At 28.8% G+C, this 19653-nt stretch overlaps 1 protein-coding gene across 4 annotated transcripts in view; it reads left to right on the top strand.

Annotated features, from left to right (window-relative positions):
- The window catches only part of kst (spectrin beta chain, non-erythrocytic 5 kst), a 307475-nt gene that overhangs the window by 229419 nt on the left and 58403 nt on the right, over positions 1–19653 (top strand). For all 4 annotated transcript variants that reach the window (XM_075371630.1, XM_075371631.1, XM_075371632.1 and 1 more), the window contains exons 29-36: positions 1071–1201; positions 1402–1687; positions 4863–5081; positions 6771–7067; positions 9060–9205; positions 12172–12403; positions 16501–16674; positions 16917–17117. In XM_075371630.1, the coding sequence (XP_075227745.1) occupies positions 1071–1201; positions 1402–1687; positions 4863–5081; positions 6771–7067; positions 9060–9205; positions 12172–12403; positions 16501–16674; positions 16917–17117 (1686 nt within the window). The remainder of the gene's footprint in view (positions 1–1070; positions 1202–1401; positions 1688–4862; positions 5082–6770; positions 7068–9059; positions 9206–12171; positions 12404–16500; positions 16675–16916; positions 17118–19653) is intronic.

Here is a 19653-nt window from a genome sequence, read left to right as displayed (position 1 = left end):
GTTGTTTAACTTAAAGTTTGTTGCATGTAAGGGGGCACATCTATTATCACCTAAATATTAAAGTGATGAAACACTCCTCAATATATTAACATGAACACTCCACAAGAGATAACCTTTCCACAAGATGAGGTGTTTAGAAAAACTCTTGACAGCATTGTTTTACTTAATAAGTATCTGATAAAGGCTTGAGCGGCTTCAAACCGCTCTACTTATTGAGTAGAAATATTTTCTACTCAATAAATTATTTTTTTAAGGCTGATACAGATATATTTTTTAAGTCTCTGATATGATTAATTTCAGTTTTGCAGACATTTTGCTTTATGATTGTCTTTGTTGTTATAATATTTTATACCATTATCGTTGTGGATATATGGGGTATATTTAATGCTAAAATATAGTGGTAGTTTGTTTTCATTGTTAAATTTTATTTTTTGTTATTAGATGTTTATGTCTACTCTCTTGTAACAAATTCAATAACAAATTTCCATTTCACAATGAATAGACTTATTATTATTGGTTCTTCTAGTTAATTATTAAAAATTTATTTCATTATCAGTTTAGCTCAGTTATGAAATATTAATGCAAAATGTTTTACTTGTTATTTTGTAAAATTTACTTATGTATGACTTTTGAGTATGAGATGGTTCATGTTTTTTTTCTTGTGATTGTAAATAATTGGTGGACTAATTTGTAACTGCTCCCAAATATATGACTGATGAGTAAAGGAGACATACAACAAATAAATCAGGTGTGTGTAGAATGTGAAAAAATAACAGGTTGCATGAATTTTACTTAACCTTGGAAAGTTTTGTCATCCTTCATAACAAGATAACAAGACTTCTACTAGTCTTTATATTCTGTCTTGTGCAGTTAAAAAGTAACAATTATAAGTACATTTAAAAAAAAAAAATTATAATAATTAACATCCTGATGTGGTGTAATTAATAAATTAATAAAATCCTTTCACTATGAGAATAAAAATAATGAATACAGGGACATATTTTCAGAATTTTAATCTTTTGGAATCTTTATTGGTAGTGTATAAATGTATAGATAATTGATTGTTTCAGATTCTAGAAAATGACGTTAGCCAATGGAAGCAGAAAATTGGAGATTTGGTTGCATTGGGACAAGAAATGGCTCACGAAGGTCATTTTGATGCTGATAATATATTGAAGGCTAGTCAAGATTGCCAAGAAAAGTATGTTACATCAAATTTTCATTACTTATTCTTCTAGTTTTAGAATATATAGTTAAGTAGGTTATTTATTCATGATTTTTTACTTTGTAATATACAATGTTTATTGTTTTTAATCAGTCTTTAAATGTGTATTAAAGACATGATTATATCATTTCTTGATAATTTCCAATAAATATAATCATAATGCTTGATTTTTGAAGGTTTGCTTCATTACAAGAACCAGCCAGAAAGCGACGTGAAGCATTAGAAGAATCTCTTAGGTTTCATAAATTTGGTTTTGAATTGGAAACTGAACTCGGCTGGATCAGAGAACATTTATCATTGGCATCATCTGAAACATTGGGTCAGAATTTACATCAAGCACAATCTTTGCATAAGAAACATAAAAAGTTAGAAGCAGAAATAATTGGCCACCAACCTATGATTGATAAAACTTTAGCATCTGGAGAAGCATTGATACATCAAAATCATCCAGAAACAAAACAGGTTATATTTTTTATCTGGTCTTATGTTTATTTAATTATAGTGTGATGTTTAATTCTTAACCCTAGATTTTTTCCGGTCTTATTTTTCATGGTTATACATTCACTATAACTCTTATTTACTTATATTAAAAGTAAGTGCAGTATGTACAGTCTTACCTTACTGTATATCTAATCATTTATTTCTAATTTCATATTACAGAACTAAGATACAATAAGAAGAAAAAATATATTATTTTTAAATTTTTATCACCTAAATTAAGAATAGTTTTTAATAGTTAATAGAAATATAATTTAATAGCAATAAAGATTAAATATTTATAAGTTTTTAGAATTATTTTCATATAAGATATATTTAAAATTTATGATCCAGATTAAACCCGTCAGGTTTTTTTTTTAATGTTAGTCAGTAGCTATCAACTTTTGAAGCTGTAGTATATAATATTGTTCTATAATATACCAATAGTTATAGTATATAACAATGTAGTTATAGTATATAATATTGTTTATGTGATATTAGTCATGGAGTTGTAAATAATTAACTCACAGCAACAGTAATTACGATTTGAAATTTTTTATTTAGTTTACAAATATTATAAAAGAGTTGAAAGAGAATTATAATATAATGATAGTTTTTGGTACTGTTTAAAACCTATAAATGAATTTGATTGAAATGTTATAACTTGTGAAATTGATGTTAAAAGATTCTGACTTTGGTCTGACAGAAAATGTAATAAATTCCTTTTTTTTCTAACGTACAATGATTTGTCATAATACCCGTTTGAATGAACCAATATCATTACATTTGCAATAAAATAACTTGAAATACGATTGTATTACTTGTTTTTGTTTTGTGGTAATGTGATGTGAAAACTACATCAAGGATAAATAACTTCCTATAGAAGTATTCAATGCTGTTTTAGAGATTACAATCTGAAAATATTTTTGAAAAGTTTTTGGTTACAGAATAAAGTAGTTATATTTATAAGTTAAGGCTATTAATTTAGCTGTAATATTCTTATTAAAATGTGTTTAATTGTTAGTATCATGAATTGTACCTGGTTTTTTTATAAAATTAGAAGTATTGTTTTTATTAATTATTAACCAAGGTAACCAAGGATGAAAAAGAAAATTTGGCTTTTTAAACCTATTTAATATTTCGTAACTTTGACTTTAATGAATCACGAATAAAATGAAAGAGTAATTCTTACAGTTTTTCCCTACAAACATTCAATATGAATACATTTTGTCATGTTGCACACATCCAACTAATAAGAGGATTCATCCTATATTTTAAGCAGCATATCTGGAATAATGGAAGTGACATTGCTGCTTCAACTCTGTGTCTCAAATCAGGTAGGTAGGGAAAGCATATATTCAAGATACTTTTCAAAACCCCAAAGGAAAAAATCATATGGAGTCAGATGGGTATTCTTGGAGACAAATGCAAACAAGCTCTGTCATCAGGTCCATGCTGGCCAATCCAATGATTAGGGAAAACATGATTCAACCAATCCGCTAAAGAGTTACGCCAGTGAGGAGGTGAATAGTCTTGTTGCCAAATAAAGTACTCTGATCCATCTTGTAACTGAAAGAGCCATGTACACAGCATATCCAAATAAGTAACTCTTGTTATGCTTGCTTCAGCAGAAAGAACAGCCTGTAAACTTGTCATCAGAATATTGCACAGAAAGCATTTATTTTGGGAGTACCTTTTACATTGCAAGAGTTCATGGGGATTTTTCTTATGTGTGTTAACTTTTTCATTAAGATGAAATGTTGACTCATCACTAAACACTATATGATGAAGAAAGTCGTCATCTTCATGCAGTGACATTTCGATTGCAAAGTTTGTATGCACAATGTAATTGCTAGGTAACAGCTGTAAACTGTATGGACGCACAGCTAAGTGTTTTCTTATAACATTCCACACTGTTATCACTGCCACTGCTAGTTCATCTCCTAATTTCTTTGGACATGCAGGGAAAGACTCCTTGACACATTCAACATTTTCTTCAGACACCCTTTGTTGTCCCATTCTCTTTCCTTTACACAGATCCAGCATTTTAAACTGATTATGCCATTGATGTATGTTACTGTTGCTTGGAGGATTACATTAAACTTTTTAGTGAATGATTGTTGAATTGTAACTACAGATTCACGATTAGCTAACTACAAAACACAGAAGGTGTGTTCTGTTCAGGAGTTGTCATTTTGCTAGTGATGCTATCATGCAGAAAGGTAGGGAATCAATCTACAGTCATGTGTCAATTAAAGCGTCCATTTTGCTCTTTAATTGTAGCCTTTAATCAATACTGTACACCTCATCGAAGAGATATTAAAACAAATTAAAATTCAAAATTCTTTTTTGTACATTTGGTATACTGAATGAGCCTGGATGAAATGATTGTTTGAATATAGTTGAGGTACATCATATGTACATTGTATATTTTTATTTATCTAATACATAATTTATTTTGGTAGGAAAAGGAACTGACCAACTGTCCATTACTCTTTGTTAAAAAAACCTCTTTAAGCTACTTGATATTTATAAAACATGTATGTATACCAGAATTAGTTAATTTAAACTACCCCTTGGGGTTGATAATATGTGGAATCTATAACAAAAGAGGTAGTACTATAAGTAATATAAAAGGGTGTTTCTCAATATTGGTTTTAAGTGTTGGTTTTACTTTAAATTCAATTTATTTTTCCTAGTTAATGTAGACAGTAATTTAATATAATTTATTTACAGTACATTTTTATATTATTATTTTAATATTTAGTAAGTGCTGAAACTTAAATTGACTAAAAATGTACATTTACCATCTTGAACATGAAATTATTCCCTGTCTCAAAGCCTTTCTAAATCTATTGAAGGGAATGACTGGAGAGACTGTTTATTAGAGCTTTTCTGTAGCCTAATTTCATTTCATAAACAATTGAGTAGTGGTACACAAGTGTGCCCTACTGCATTTAATTTCCTTATCAATGAAGACGAGTGTATTTTTACTAAGTTAGCTAGGGGAGGTGAGCAACTCATTAGTAGAACCTTGCCTTCTTCATCTAAAATTTGCCAGTTTGAATCATGTTCTAATTGTTTAAAATTTATTCAATTATCATTCATGATAATCTTATTAAGGTATTGATAAAAGTAATTATAAAAGTATATGTTGCAGGTGGCATCACTTTGTACAGGATTGCAAGATGCCTGGCAAGATCTTCAAGATAAGGCAGCAGCTAGAAGCCGTAAACTTGATCTTTCATTGAAAGCGCAACAGTTTTTCTTTGAAGCCAGTGAAGTTGAAAGTTGGCTGTCTGAAAAGAATGATGTTCTAAGCTCGACTGATTATGGCAGGGACAGAGATGCTGCTTCGAAGTTACTTACTAAACACAAAGTATGTATCTCTTTCATGTAAAGAATAACATATTAACATTTGTATGTTAATTAAAGGTTATAGTTTGATTTCATATTTTTCAAAGTTGATTCAAAATTGGCACTCTTTATCTTGGATAGATGTAATGAAGTGTTTTATTGCTTGTGGTAATAAAGAAATCAACTTCTAAAATTTGATATTTAGTTGTTTTAAATATATGATGTTAAATTTAAAATGCAGTTGATGATTTAAAAAAAAGTATTTTTCTTTGATTTGATAACATTATTTTTCAAAGATCTTCTAATCACTTAGATATATTAAATGTAAGAGTATATCATGAATTACCTGTTCTTTATAATTATCAGTTTTGTATTTAAATGTTGTAAAAATTGCATAATATATTCTTTAAAATAAAATCCCAATTTTTAATTTTTTTTGTATTAAATATCTTTTTTAGTTTCTTGATAATAGGTATAAAAATTTTCCTAAGTTTAAAAACCTATGTGTCCTGTATGTCTATCTTGTACTGTAAAAGCATTAAAAACTAATAAAAATCTTTGCACAGTACACCAAATTTTAAGAAGTATTCATTATTTATAAGAAATTAAATTTTACCATTTTGGGAACAGAAAGTCTTTTGTTTTTAATTTTATTTTATTGCTTTAAATCATTTATAATTTCTATGTTTAATACATTACATTAACTTGATGCTAATGTATAATTGCAATATGGAAAATTCTTGTTTATGAAAAATGCGAAGCCCAACTGGGATCTAAGCCCAGGATCTTTGGGATGGAAGGTTAAGATGCTGTCAGTCTACCATGAAGGATTATGGAGCGACTAATATTTTGTTTTAATTATTTAAAAAGAAAAAAAAGAGTGATTAAAACAATTAAACTTGGTTTGCTACTTTTTAGATTTTTAACGATTTTCTTAATAAATTATTAAAGTGCTAAAAACCTGTTTTACTATGAAAGCCCATTTTCTGTCTTGTAACTTGATGTATAGCATTTCAGGTACTAATATGATTTGTAATTAATTGAGATACTTTTTGGCATTTATATTTTATTGAAGAAAACATTTTTCTGCTAATTTCTCTGTAATAACAAACTAAACAAGCCTAAGAACAGTACAGAACAGCCTAAAAACAGTAGTTTTTTATTTGAATCAAAAATAGTGCTGCAACCTTTTGATTTACCTTTTTAAATTAAGAAAGATTTGTTTTTATTGTAAAAAAGGTTAAATTTTAATAAATGCTTTGTTTCAGTGTTTAATATCATATGTTATATTTAGTGCATTTGAAAAACAAAATAATTTTCTATGTAAAATCTCTAATTAAAAAAAATGTAATGTTTGTTATTATAGTGTTAAGTATAAGGAAGATATCCATTTTAAGTTTCATAATTAAAGTTGTTTCAAATGACAATCTTATACTAGAACTAAGCTACTGTAAAAACTTATATGTAATCTGTTATGAAAAAGTAATTTTTTTAATTTACATTTTGTGGATGAATTTTTTCCTTACAAAACATAGGTATTTGGTTAATTAATTGTGTTTTGTATTCTTGTTTAAACATTCCTTTTATTAGTATAAGTAGAAGAAAAAAGCTTTCACAAACTCTAGAATTTTGGTTTAATAGTAAAACACTAGCAATAAAAAAATTACTTGATAGATTGTTTATTTTTGTTGAGTAATTTTATTTGTTTTAGGCCTTAGAACTTGAATTAGACACATACAGTGGTATTGTAATGGAAATGGGTAATGCTGCAAATGCGATGGTCAATGCTAAACATCCTGATGCTAAAGGTATTGCCAGTAAACAACAAGCTATACAGCAGCAGTTACGAACATTACAGAAATTGGCTACAGCACGTCAACAAAGATTAATGGAGAGTATGTGTAGGCATGAGTATTTGTTAGAGAGTGCTGAGCTTGACCAATGGATCAGAGACCAAGTGCAAGCTGCTGCTTCAGATGACTATGGACAGGATTATGAACATCTGCTGGTATGTAATTGGTAACTTCACTGTCCAACCTATTATTGTTTTAGCTTGTTGAATGATGTGGTCACAATAATTGTGAACGGTTGTGTTATTGCTGTTCCATGGTTATGCTGTATACAGATGATGATACATATATTTCTATTAACAGTGGCTAGGTCCAGAATGCTTATGTTTTATTGATTTAGAACCAATCAGAATGAGTCAATCTTTTTCTCAGTTCAGTTTAGTTTAGTAGAGTTTTAATACATTTTTTTTATTTTAGATGAAATTTATATTTTTTGATTAAATAGATTTTATTTACTACTATTTTGGTTACATTGTAGAATTCTTAATTCAGTCTTCACCTATTATTGATTCATTTGTTTCTGAATGCCCTTTCCTTCAAATTTAGTGTACACTATATAAAAACGTCAAATTAAGCACTTTTTTGCTTATCAACATAATCTGTGTAATTTGTTTTTACAATTGCTCCATTAAGGCCTTCTCTAAATATTGCATTTTTTTTTATCTTTTTACATCTTTTCATCGTCTGGCTGTTCTATTCGGTTAGTAAAATATTCATGAAAAAATATTTAACAGTAGTAGGGTTTTAATTAAGACGGTGAAACTTTTTCACAATAAAAATGAAAATTTTTAGATATATGTGTTATGAAATGGGAAATTATAGTGTTACATGAAAACACAGTTTTAACACTATTGGGTTGTTTAAATCCATAACAGTTGTTTGTTGCAGAACTTCTGCTTCAGTTCAGGAGTACCTTAATATGTTAATTTTTAATTAGGCATTTATAATGGTTAGCTCAACCATGAGGCATTTTGTTTGTTACTCAGTTAATTAGATTTTTATTTAGTTGTTTACAGTTATATTAGATTGTTATATCAAATAAAGTTACAGTTATATTAGATTGTTTGCAGTTGGCCAGTTGGAGTTCTGTCATCAGTGCAAGGAATCTGGAATATACGAGTATTAATTTAATGTTCTACCTTCTACAAGACAAAAAAAGTTTAGTCCAGAAATACTGATTTTTCACACATTTGGTGCTTATAAAAATGTTGTACCAATGCATTTATTTTTGATAACATACATTATTTGACCAATTCTGGAGGTGATATATTTGTTATTTTTGGAGAGAAATATTAGTAATCAGTCATAACATGGCAACATTGCATGTTTAAATGTTTAGTGTATGGGAATATACTAAATTTTAGATCTTTGCATAAATAATTATTTATTCTGTTTTAATTGATGTTCCCCTCCTTATATACTTCTGATACAAGTACATATCCTAAGGTTTAGTACTACTATTCTATGAACTTGTTTGACATTTTAGAGTAGGCCTTTCTGCTTTCCTTCCTTTATGCTTTCTTTCAAGGACGTTAGGATGTTTTAAGAGATTTTTTTTACAAGTGTTATTAACAAGTGTATTATTAGATTTTGTTGAAAATTTTATTATGAATGACTACTGTTTAATTTTTTAATATTATCCAAATTAATGTAGTCACCTAAGCAGTAGAAGTTTTAAAAAGGTATTCTTACTTTTATTCTTATTTACTTTGAAGATTGCATTTTTGGAGATACTCCAAAGTATAGTATTTTTTTGCGAAAAAAATACTAAATTTTTAAAATTACTTGAGTTAATATAATACAAATTAAAGTTTAATATTTTAAAAGCTGTGTAACTCTCTTAAAAGTTTATTGTAGTTGAATTAAGTTTTCAGATCTGTTTATAAGCAATTCAGCCAGTTTGACAAAATTTATTGACTGTTCTTTGTTAATTTAAACAAATTATTTCTTATATGGTCTGCCTGTAAATTCATTAACGTATGTTTGTTTTTGAATTTATAATTGGCTACTTTTCTACTTGTTATAACTTTTTAATATTATTTCTGAAAATTATTTGATGTTTTTATATTTATATTTTTTTACATAAAGGAAAAAAAAGATTTATATTTGTAAAACAATTAACTTGTTTTATTTATTTTTTTAATTTATAGATATTGCAAAGCAAGTTTGATGATCTAAAACATAGAGTTGAATCTGGTTCTGATAGGTTCAACCAGTGTGAACAACTTGCAAACAAACTGATTGCAAATGATAGTCCGTACACTGCTGATATTGAAAAACACCAGGAACAGCTTAGGTAAATTGTTATTTTTTTTTTTTTGCTGAGTTGGTTTTAAAACACATTGTCTGTTAAAACACATGAAAATAAGGAATATTAGATATTATTAACTATTAATTTTCAAATTAGCATTGTTAATATAAACAGCATTACCAATTACTCTTCTGATGAAAGATCTGCATGAACAGCTCTAAAAATATTTTCTATTAGATCAAGTTCTGCATAATTTGAAAATGAGTCATTAAAATTTAAGTGTTCTCATGTCTAATGTGGGAAAATAAGGTTTAATTTATATGTATCAGATTTGTGTGATTTGAGATTTGTGTAAAATAATAATGAAGTTTTAATTAACAAATGAAAATGAAAGGTGTTACAGCAGTTGTGTTATTTTAAGGTAAATTTTCAGTATATATTTAAAAATATATTTTTTTTTATTTGGATCATTTTCTTTAAGAGCAACTAATATGCAATGTGAAACCGGTATATTTTTTAATTAAATTTTTTTTGTATTTATAGTTTTTAGAATTATTATTCTGTATAAAAATCAATGTCTGTCTTAGTTATTTGTAAAATATGGTTAAAATTGTGTTTGAGCTTAATAACATTCTTTGCTCATTTCATCAGATAAAACTTGAAAATCTGTGGTGTGATACCTAACTAGAAATCATAATTTAAAATTTAATTTAATTTAAAATTGTATAAAATATAATATATAAAATTGTAATTTCAAGATTCCATAGTTATGAACTTTTTTACATGATAAAATAGTTTATTATGTTCAAGTAGGAATTAAAAGTTTGAAATTGATTTGTGATTATAAAATTTATAAATACTCAAATTTTTCATAGATTATTTTATTAATTGCGAACTTTTTAGTCTAAAAGTCTAAAAAAAAAGGAAAACAGTAAAAATATCTTCGAGTCTTTTTACATTATTTTGTAAAAGATTGAATATCCTAATGATTCTCATCTATATTAATTTACATAGAATCTATTGACTTAACATTTTATAGGACAAAATGCCCTGTTATAATCATATTTTTATATATATTCTTGCCTGGGCGTTAAGTGAGTTCTAACTGAATCTGTTACATCAACTCTAATGAAATATCATTTCATTAATGAAACTGTTCACTTTATTATTAATTTATAGCATAATAAATATCAACATTTTATATTAAATAATACTTACATAATTTTTTATTAAATTATAAAGAAAAAAAAATTATGAATTTTTTTTTATAACTTTAATATTACATAAATAATCTACTTAAATTATAATTATTCATGTTCATTGAAAAATGTTATAACATAAAGTAAACACGCTTACTTTTTCCCAAATTCATTTTGGGTAATTTCATTTTTAATAAAATTATTTAATTTCAAGTAGACCATATTGGAAATATAAAACAGTAAAATAAACATTCAGCAGTGCTATAATCCAAACTACATTAATATTTTTAATTCAAATAATCAAAGGATTATAAATAATAATAATAGTCGGATGGTGCCAAGTCTGGTGACTAAACTGCATGCGAAAGTATTTCCCAACTGAATGCCTCAGTTGTTTCCTTGACCAGTTTTGCTGTGTGTGATGGTACATTTTCATGAAGCAAAATCACTTTGTTTGTCTTTTTTTGATATTCTGGTCATTTTTCATATAATGCTTGATTCAAATCGATCATTTGTTGTCTGTAGAATTCAGAATTAATGGTTTTGCCAGGTTTTAGCAGTTCATAATAGATTACATCCTTCTGATCCCACCAAACACAGACCATTGTCTTCTTTTTATAGCGATTTGGCCTTGAAATCGATGTCAATGGTTCGCCTAGAGTTACCCATGATCTTTTACGTTTAGGATTCTCGAATTATATCCACTTTTCATCACCTGTCACAATTTCATGGAGAAATGACTTTCTTTTATACCTGGCGAGCAGCATTTTGCAAGTGGTTTTTCGGTTTTCTTGCTGTCTCATTCAGTTCGTGGAACCGATTTTCCCATCTTCTGGTTCATTCCCATGGCTTTTAAACATTTGGAGATGGCTTCTCGTGTTACATTTAATTGATCTGCGAGTTGTTGCATTTGAGCATCATCCTCATCTAACAATGCTTGCAATTCGCTGTCTTCAAACTTTTTTGATGGTCCTTCCACGTTCTTCGTTTCTTATGTCAAAATCGCCGCTTTTGAACTTTTTTTAAACCACTCAAAGCACTGTGATTTACCAAGAGCATGCTCACCATAAGCTTCGACAAGCATTCGATGCAATTCTGCAGCAGTTTTCTTTAAATGGTAACAGAAAATCAGTGCTGTCCACAAATCATAGTTTGTAGGTACAAAACCCGACATGTTCAATGCTAATTAAAACCATGCTGTTGTGTGAAACTTGTATTGTTGTAAGTTGAAAATCTTTGTCAGCTGTCAAAGAAAATGGCACCAATGATGCAGTTTGATGGTAACTACATTGACAGCTAGGGCCATCTATGGGCAAATTCCGGTTTCATATTTACACACCTGGTATGCAGAGTAAGTAATCTTAATCGGTTAAATGTAATTGTAAACATAATCCTCGACTTGATTGTTAGAAACATGTTTCTGTGAACTGAACTTCAACACAACTGAACACAACATTCAGGAATTAAAAAAAAAGATAGGTTCTAATGGAATTCTAAAAGGTTTTATTTAAATTTGCTAAAAGTTGATTTGGCCTATTTTTTTTAAACAAGAAATAAAAGAGCTGAACATTTTTCAGTAGTTATAATACAACTCCATTAAAAAAATTTCCTACACCAAAGTAGTATGGCATAAATAAAATTATTCAGATTATGCTTTTTAGTGTAATATGTTATATATTCAGGATGTGTTTTGTCTTTGACTAATCTCAGATACAACTAATGCTCTTAATTTTATTACCAGATATCTTGTCATTTTAATTTTTATTCTTGATATATCTAAAGTTTTTAAATGATTTTAATATTTTATTTCAGAGAATCGTGGCAGCAATTACTGAGTTTAATTGAAAATAGAGAACAAAGATTATCAGCAGCTGGTGAAATCCATAGGTTTCATCGTGATGTTGCTGATGCTTTATCGCGCATACAAGACAAGGAAGCTGCTTTATCGGATGATCTTGGTCGTGATCTTAATTCAGTTTTGGCTTTGATCAGAAGACATGAAGGATTTGAGAATGATTTAGTTGCATTAGAGGCACAGTTGCAGGTAAATATTTTTGTTTCTTTGTTGATGTAACAATATCTAATATCTCAGTATAGATGAATTAAAATAACATCACTGTACAAAATGTGCAGTAGATTTTTATAGCCAGTAAATATAATAATACCTATCCACATTAGTAATTACAGTTTCAGATATATTTAGTTATAGTTGTTTCAATGGCCACACTTATTAGTTTGTTGATTCCTATACGCAGTAGGTCTGAAAAGTTCCTGAACTAAATTTCTGTAGTCAATACAAGTAGAACCATCTCTCGGACAGTTTTAACACGTTATTATGCCGCAATTCAAATCACCATCTTATTTAACCCATCCTATTCACCCAACTTGACTTCAGCAAACTATTTTCTATTCCTGAAACTCAAGATGAAGATGAAAGGCCGTTTTTTCGACAACATTCTGGCCAAAGGGCTTACACTGAACAGTTAAAGGCAATCCCACAAAGTGATTTCTCCAGAGCATTTGACAGGCTCTACTGGTACTGCAATGAGTGTATAACTAGAGAAGGGTTCTATGTAGAGGGCTGATGTGAGTAAATTCGTTTATCTTTAAATGTATATTTTTATTTAATTTAGTTCAAGAAATTTTCAGACATACTGTTTATGAGCACTATATATGGATTAATAGATGGATTTTTGATTTATTCATTTCTAATATCTATTGTTTTTATCATCTGGTCATAAATATTCTTACCTAATCCAGCAAAAACGTTGGTAAAATAGCCCATAAAATACTAAAAGACTAGCTGTAATGTAATGGACTTAGTTGGTGTGCTTAATTTAATAAATTTAATTAATTTTTTTAGGATATTGTTTTGTTCTAAATAGATATTCACTCTGATGAGAAGCACTCACAGTGTTCCTTAATTATTGACTTGGTTTAAACATAACATTATTTGGGAGTAATGTAAATGGAAGGGTTAACTAAAATAATCAGAGGAGATGGGAAATTAGAAAATAGTTTTTAAATTGAAAAGAATATAAGACTGGATTTATTTTTAATATATTACTTGAGTCTCGTAAGAAATCAAATTATGGGTATTCTAAAATTATTATTTTTTCATATTAAAAACTATTAAGTTTAATAAGAAAAAGTCATAGTAGCAACTAATTGTTTTCATTGGTTTTTAAGGGCAATCTTAATTTGTAAAACGAAAATATATAGTTCTAGATTTATTAACGATATTGTTACAGAGAAGTATGCGAAAATAAATAAAAATTTTCTTGCTTAGGCTGTTTTACAGCAATGTAAGAAAATTTTAACTATACACATCATCTATGCAAGGATTGATCATAAAACACTGATAACAAAAAAGTGAAAATTTTTCATTACGAGATATTCGATTCTATTTCTGAAATTAATATTTTGATTTTCGCTAAAAAGGTACTTGTGTGTTCTTGTAAATTTAATTCTTGAGACACTTAAATGGCAGCATTAGTTTAATTAGAGGTACCCATCATTTACCTGAGCAGCAATAACCTTGTGCATTAGCAAATCAAATCTAACTTCTGAATGAAAATAATCGATTTATAATTGATGAAAATTAATGTATTGTCTGCTGAAAAAATGTCACCTCTACAATTTTTTTTTTATATCTGATTTAAAAATTACTAGAATAAATTTAAAAAAATCACAGTATTAAAATAACTTCCCATATAAAATAAAAGTTTGTGATTGTTAAAATTGTTCAAAATTGGTTGGTTAGCATCAGTCAAAGGTACTACTTTTTGAAGTCAAGAATACCTAATCTTTTTTTTCCCAGGAATAATCTTACAACTGATTTTATTGATTAATAAAAATTATAACTCGCTTTCTTTATACCTTTAACTATGTTATATGGTTAGCATACTGGCTTCTAGATTACCTGGTACACACACACACACACACACACACACACACACACACACACACACACACACACACACACACACACACACACACACACACACACACACACACACACATGCATGCACACATGCACATGCACATGCACGTGTATTATTTGAGATATATTAAATAAAAATTACAATCCAGTTTCTTCCTCAATGTTATTGCAGATGGTACTGTTATTAACCCTTAGAGCCTCAAGGTAACGATATATCGTACATGAGTGCTTGTGCTAAAAGTCTCACCTGTACGATATATCGGTATGTAGTTTTTATGTTCATATATTTCTTTATGTTACTGCTAGATCGCTCATATAGTATCTTTTCTTAAAGCTTACAATTCGTAGAATTGTATATCGATAGTGTAGGTTGTTTTCATTTTACGATACGTATTTTAGAGAATAATCGATTTCAAAATTCCGGTAATCTCTGATGTAGAAGTTTGTTCCGTACATTCATGGTTATGTTTTGGTTACTCCTTGTGTTTATAAGGGATTTTTTATAGGTATTATAATATTATTTTATGAAATTAGAGTTTCAATTATAGTGTTAGTTGTAGTTTTAGTTACCGTGATCTGTAAAACATTCAGATTTATTCGTTAGTTCGGTGTTTTTTTTCTATAATGTCCGAGCCTAGTAGATGTCTTACCGATGCAGAAATTAGTAACTTTTTTGTTGATGATCTGATAGCGATTTCGAATTATCTAGTGACAGTGGGGCTGAAGAAGATGATGAATTAATCATAAGCGATAGTGATGGGGATTCAGAAGAAGATGAGGCATACAGAAACATCATTGAACCGGAAGATAATGTCCCTCTTCCACATCAATTTTTGGAACTCCCCGGCCTAAAACATATGCCTAATCCAGGTTCCACACCTATAATTTATTTTTATTTATTATTTACACTTAATTTATTTGAACTGATGGTGAAAGAAACCAATAGATCAGCCAATCAATATTTAAATGCAAATAGAGATAGGCTGTCTGAACCATACCGAAAATGGAAAAATATTACCATTTCTGAAATGAAAGGTTTTATAGCTTGCATACTGAATATGGGGATAATTAGAAAGATTAGAGTTACTGGAGTACAGTATCATCACAGGCAACTCCTTGGGAAAAAAAGTTGAATTTTATTTTTTAAATAATTAATCAAGGGTGTAACACCATTTTGGATCACAGCACCACAATCTACATAGTTTACTGAGTAATTACAATTTTTTTCATAATTTTATCATGTATATTGTTATTTCTGTGGCATTTCTACCAAAGATCTACTTTTTCTGAAAAACGTGCTTGAGGCTTTTAACTAGTACTTACAAAATAGGCTTGAGGCCGTAAGGGTTAATGGTATTCTTTTTAAATTGTTTAGGAAATCAGTTTAATGTACTTAAAAAAATAAAATGATATATGTTATGTTATATATGACAAATTTTTAATTCTATAAAACTTTATATTGTTCAAAAATATTGAATATTTTATGTTTTGAGTTAAAACTTGAAAGATGTTATATATTTGTATGTATGTTTTTAATGTATACTTTAATTATACTGCAACCCAGGAGTGTACAAAATAAACTAGATGACTATTAAATTATGTTTATTTCCAATTACTTTCTACTGAAAAGATCCCAGCTTTACATCAGATGGAAATGTGTTGATGATATTCCTATGGTACCTATTTAAAAAAAAAAGAATAAACAAAAAGGAAAGGGGAAAAGGCATTTGGGAAGTTGGTTTATTTGCCTTGGCCTAGGGATTATTTACTCTCAACTGAACCTAGTTAAATTACTATTTGAATCCTGGACTAAGAATTAGTACCTACATCCAAAGCTGTTTTTTTAATATTTCAACAAACATTTCTATTTGTAGTGTAGACATTATTTTTTATCATTTCCATAATTAGTCTACTGTACATTGTATTAAATGAATGTGACTGTTTTCACACTATTATAATTTGTCGGTAAGCTCATTATATATTTGCTAATATATTTATATATTTGCAAATCTCTGTGATAGAATAGTATTTTTATCTATCCTTAATATCAGGTTTGATATTTTTCACACAGTAAAAAAGAAGTATGTAATCAAAGAAGTATTGATCAATTTATTTTTGAATAGCAATATATAAATAATTTTTAGAGGGTGGTGTTTCATTAAGATTGCTTAAAAACTGTTTTTCTTTTTGTTATTCAGGTATTGGTAGAAGATGCAGTAAGATTACAGGCATTGTATCCAGGTAACAATGCTGTTCACATTGCTCAGCAACAGTCTGTTGTAGTTTCAAGCTGGAGTGCTTTACAAGAGAGATCTGCTCACCATCGAGAAATGTTGCAAGCTAGTTGTGATTTACATAGGTTCTTGGCTCAGGTAAAATTAATTGGAATGGTGGATTAAATTAAATTATTATTAATGGCTCAGGTTAAATTAAATTAACTGAATTCACATTGGCATTTTTACCAAAGCCTTGTAAGGAGTACTTATATAGTATAAGAAACTATTAGCTCAGTTTTGTTTAGATGTGCTATCACTTAATGAGAATTTGCCTTGTGAAAAAATAATACTTATGTTGTATCCCGTTAATGGTGTATATGCATTTTTTATTTCTTCAGGTTCGAGATTTAATGGGTTGGGCATCAGGGCTCAGAACTGCAATGATGCATGAAGAAAAGGTGCGTGATGCAGCAAGTGCACAAACATTAAAAGCTGAACATGAAGCTGTTAAAGCTGAAATAGAAGCCCGTGAAGAAAGTTTTCGTTCAGTTATGGAATTGGGAGAAGGAATGGTTCAAGCAAATCATTATGCTTCTCAGGTAATTAATGAATTTTTCTTTATCAACAGTCACTTAATGTCTAATTCACTATTCTGTTTCTTTCTAATCTGCTTTACATAATCATTTAATTTAGTTTATTTGTTAAATACTACCTACATCTTTAATTATTTGCTTTCTAGGTTGATGTGATAAATTTGAAGAGGGACTTACTTCAGTTCTCAGGATATCATTTCTTGGCCGTAGTCTTCATAAATTTATATTCACATGTAAAAATTAAAAGTCATATTTTTTACATTATTTCTAAAATCTTAGTCTATAATCACTGCTAAAGATTTTAGATCTGACTATGATAAGGAATAATGTTATTAAACAATTAACAGAATATTTAACATTACTGTAATTGTAATTACATGACTTTTTAATTTTTTCTTGTGACATCCCTTGAAGGGTAATGATGGTATATCATGGCCTGAAAATGTTATATTCAAAATTGAATACATTTATATTCAAGTTTAGATTAATTTTTACAACTCTAACATTGGTGAACGTTTTTTCCTGATATTTTATGACCACATACAATCACTTTAGTCACTCCATTACTCGAGTATCTTTGAAGGGTCTGTTTGGGCCTTGCAGCCCTCTTAGTACTTTTTCAACTGTTCTAACCTCCGTGACCTTCCTGGTGTTGAAAATGTTTATGTTGTGAGTTTCTTTCTTGTAAATGTGAAGCAAGTGTTTTTGTCCTTGATTTTTTTTGTTGAATTTTATGAGGCGTCTTCTGGTGTAAGGCCAATTTTCTTTAGATAACATCCTTGCTTATTTCTATGATCCAGCTGCATCCTGTCTTGGTGTTTTTTGAGTCGAGATTGTACTATACCAGCTGTTTCAGAAGTCCTCATAATGTGTCCAAAGAATCCTAGTCTCCTCTTATGTATGGTATCAATGATGGGTTCTAACTTTTTGTAATTGGCTTGATCCACCACTGCCCATCTTTCTATCTAGTATTTTTTGTTGATGCAGGTTCTTCCAATTCTTCTTTCGATTTTCTGGAGTCTGTTGGTCTTGTTTGGATTGGTCTGTTGGATTTTTTGTTCAGGTGGAAGAGTGTTTCTGCTGCATATGTGGTGGCTTCCAGTTCTATAACTGTGTTATATTGTCTTATTTTTGCATTTATAGATAAATATTTTTTACTGCAGATGTACGAGGTTAAGTTTTGTGCTTTAGCAAGTTTGTTTGTCCTTATTTGGAATGAGATTTTTTCATTTAGTTTGTTTGTTATTATTTCTCCAAGATATTTAATTTTGGTTACTGTTTTGGCTTTATTATCACTTATGTTTATTTCTTTTTATTGGTTAGTTTTTGGCCATAATTTTTGTCTTTTCAAATGATATTTTGATGCCAATTCTATTTGCAGTGTTTTGAAGTTCTTACATTTGTGTTTTAGCCATTGATGTTCTTTGCTAGCAGTGCCAGGTTGTCGTCAAAACCAAAACAGTTTGTTTTGATTTTTTGGCTTATTTTTATTTTTGGGGGCATTTTTTGAGCCATTCCCTCATTACCATTGCCAGAGCGCAGTTGAGTAGTAGTGGTGAGAGAGTCCATTACCTTGGCATAGTCCTGTTTTGATCTGAAATGTTCTGAGGGTTTACCTCTGAATTTCACTTTTGACTTGTCATGTTTATTAATTTGGAACGAAGTCCAAAGTTGTTATAATTTTTAGTAGGGATTCTATGTGGATGCAGTCTTATGTTTTTTTGAGTATACAAATGTTTTTACCATGACTGCTTTTTTCTGTTTTAATCCTTTATTAGCTTGAGTTGAGACTCATGGTTTGGTCTAGACAGCTTCTCCAGGGTCTGAAACCTCTCTAGTATTCTACTTCTTTCTCGACTTACAAACCGATCCTGTTGAGGACGATTCATGAAAAAATCTACATTTATTTCAAGTTATACATAAAAAAAATTATATAAGTACAGTACAAACATGTTTTAAAATTTAATCCCAATATTTTGTCTCTTCCTAAAGAGACTTTGATTCATTAATGAATCAATTAACCGTAGGAGTAGTTTATAATGTACCAATGTAGTTCTAGAAAGAATTTGCTGTATGGTTTATTTGTTCTCTGATTGATCTTAAAAACTCTTTGTTTGGATCTTCAATCCACCTTTCAGTGCTGTTTTTTAACACCAAACATTTGTTATTGGACTCTTTTATAAGTGTCTGTATGAATTGGAAGTGTGGTGAACATAAGTAAAACTTTCATGGCTTGTCTATGATTTCATTATAATTTTAAAGCTTTTTTTATGGTGTTTTTTACATTAAAGCTAATATGGAATTCAGTGAAATTAAAAAGGATGAATATTTAATGAAGAATAGAATAAATATCCCTTTTTTGGATAATATTTATGAATTGTCTTAGTGTATTTTATTTCCGTTTTAAAACTTGTTTTGGTTATTACATGAATGAAGGTTATTTTTTTTTAGTTCGCTGGTATGTAATAATAATGCATTTGTAAATTTTGACTATTTTCGTACTTGAAACTCACCAGTTATTCCCAAAAATAAATGTTTGATT

Source organism: Lycorma delicatula, chromosome 7 (assembly GCF_047948215.1).
Source record: "Lycorma delicatula isolate Av1 chromosome 7, ASM4794821v1, whole genome shotgun sequence".
NCBI lineage: Eukaryota > Metazoa > Arthropoda > Insecta > Hemiptera > Fulgoridae > Lycorma > Lycorma delicatula.
This window is presented reverse-complemented; position numbering and strand designations above follow the sequence as displayed.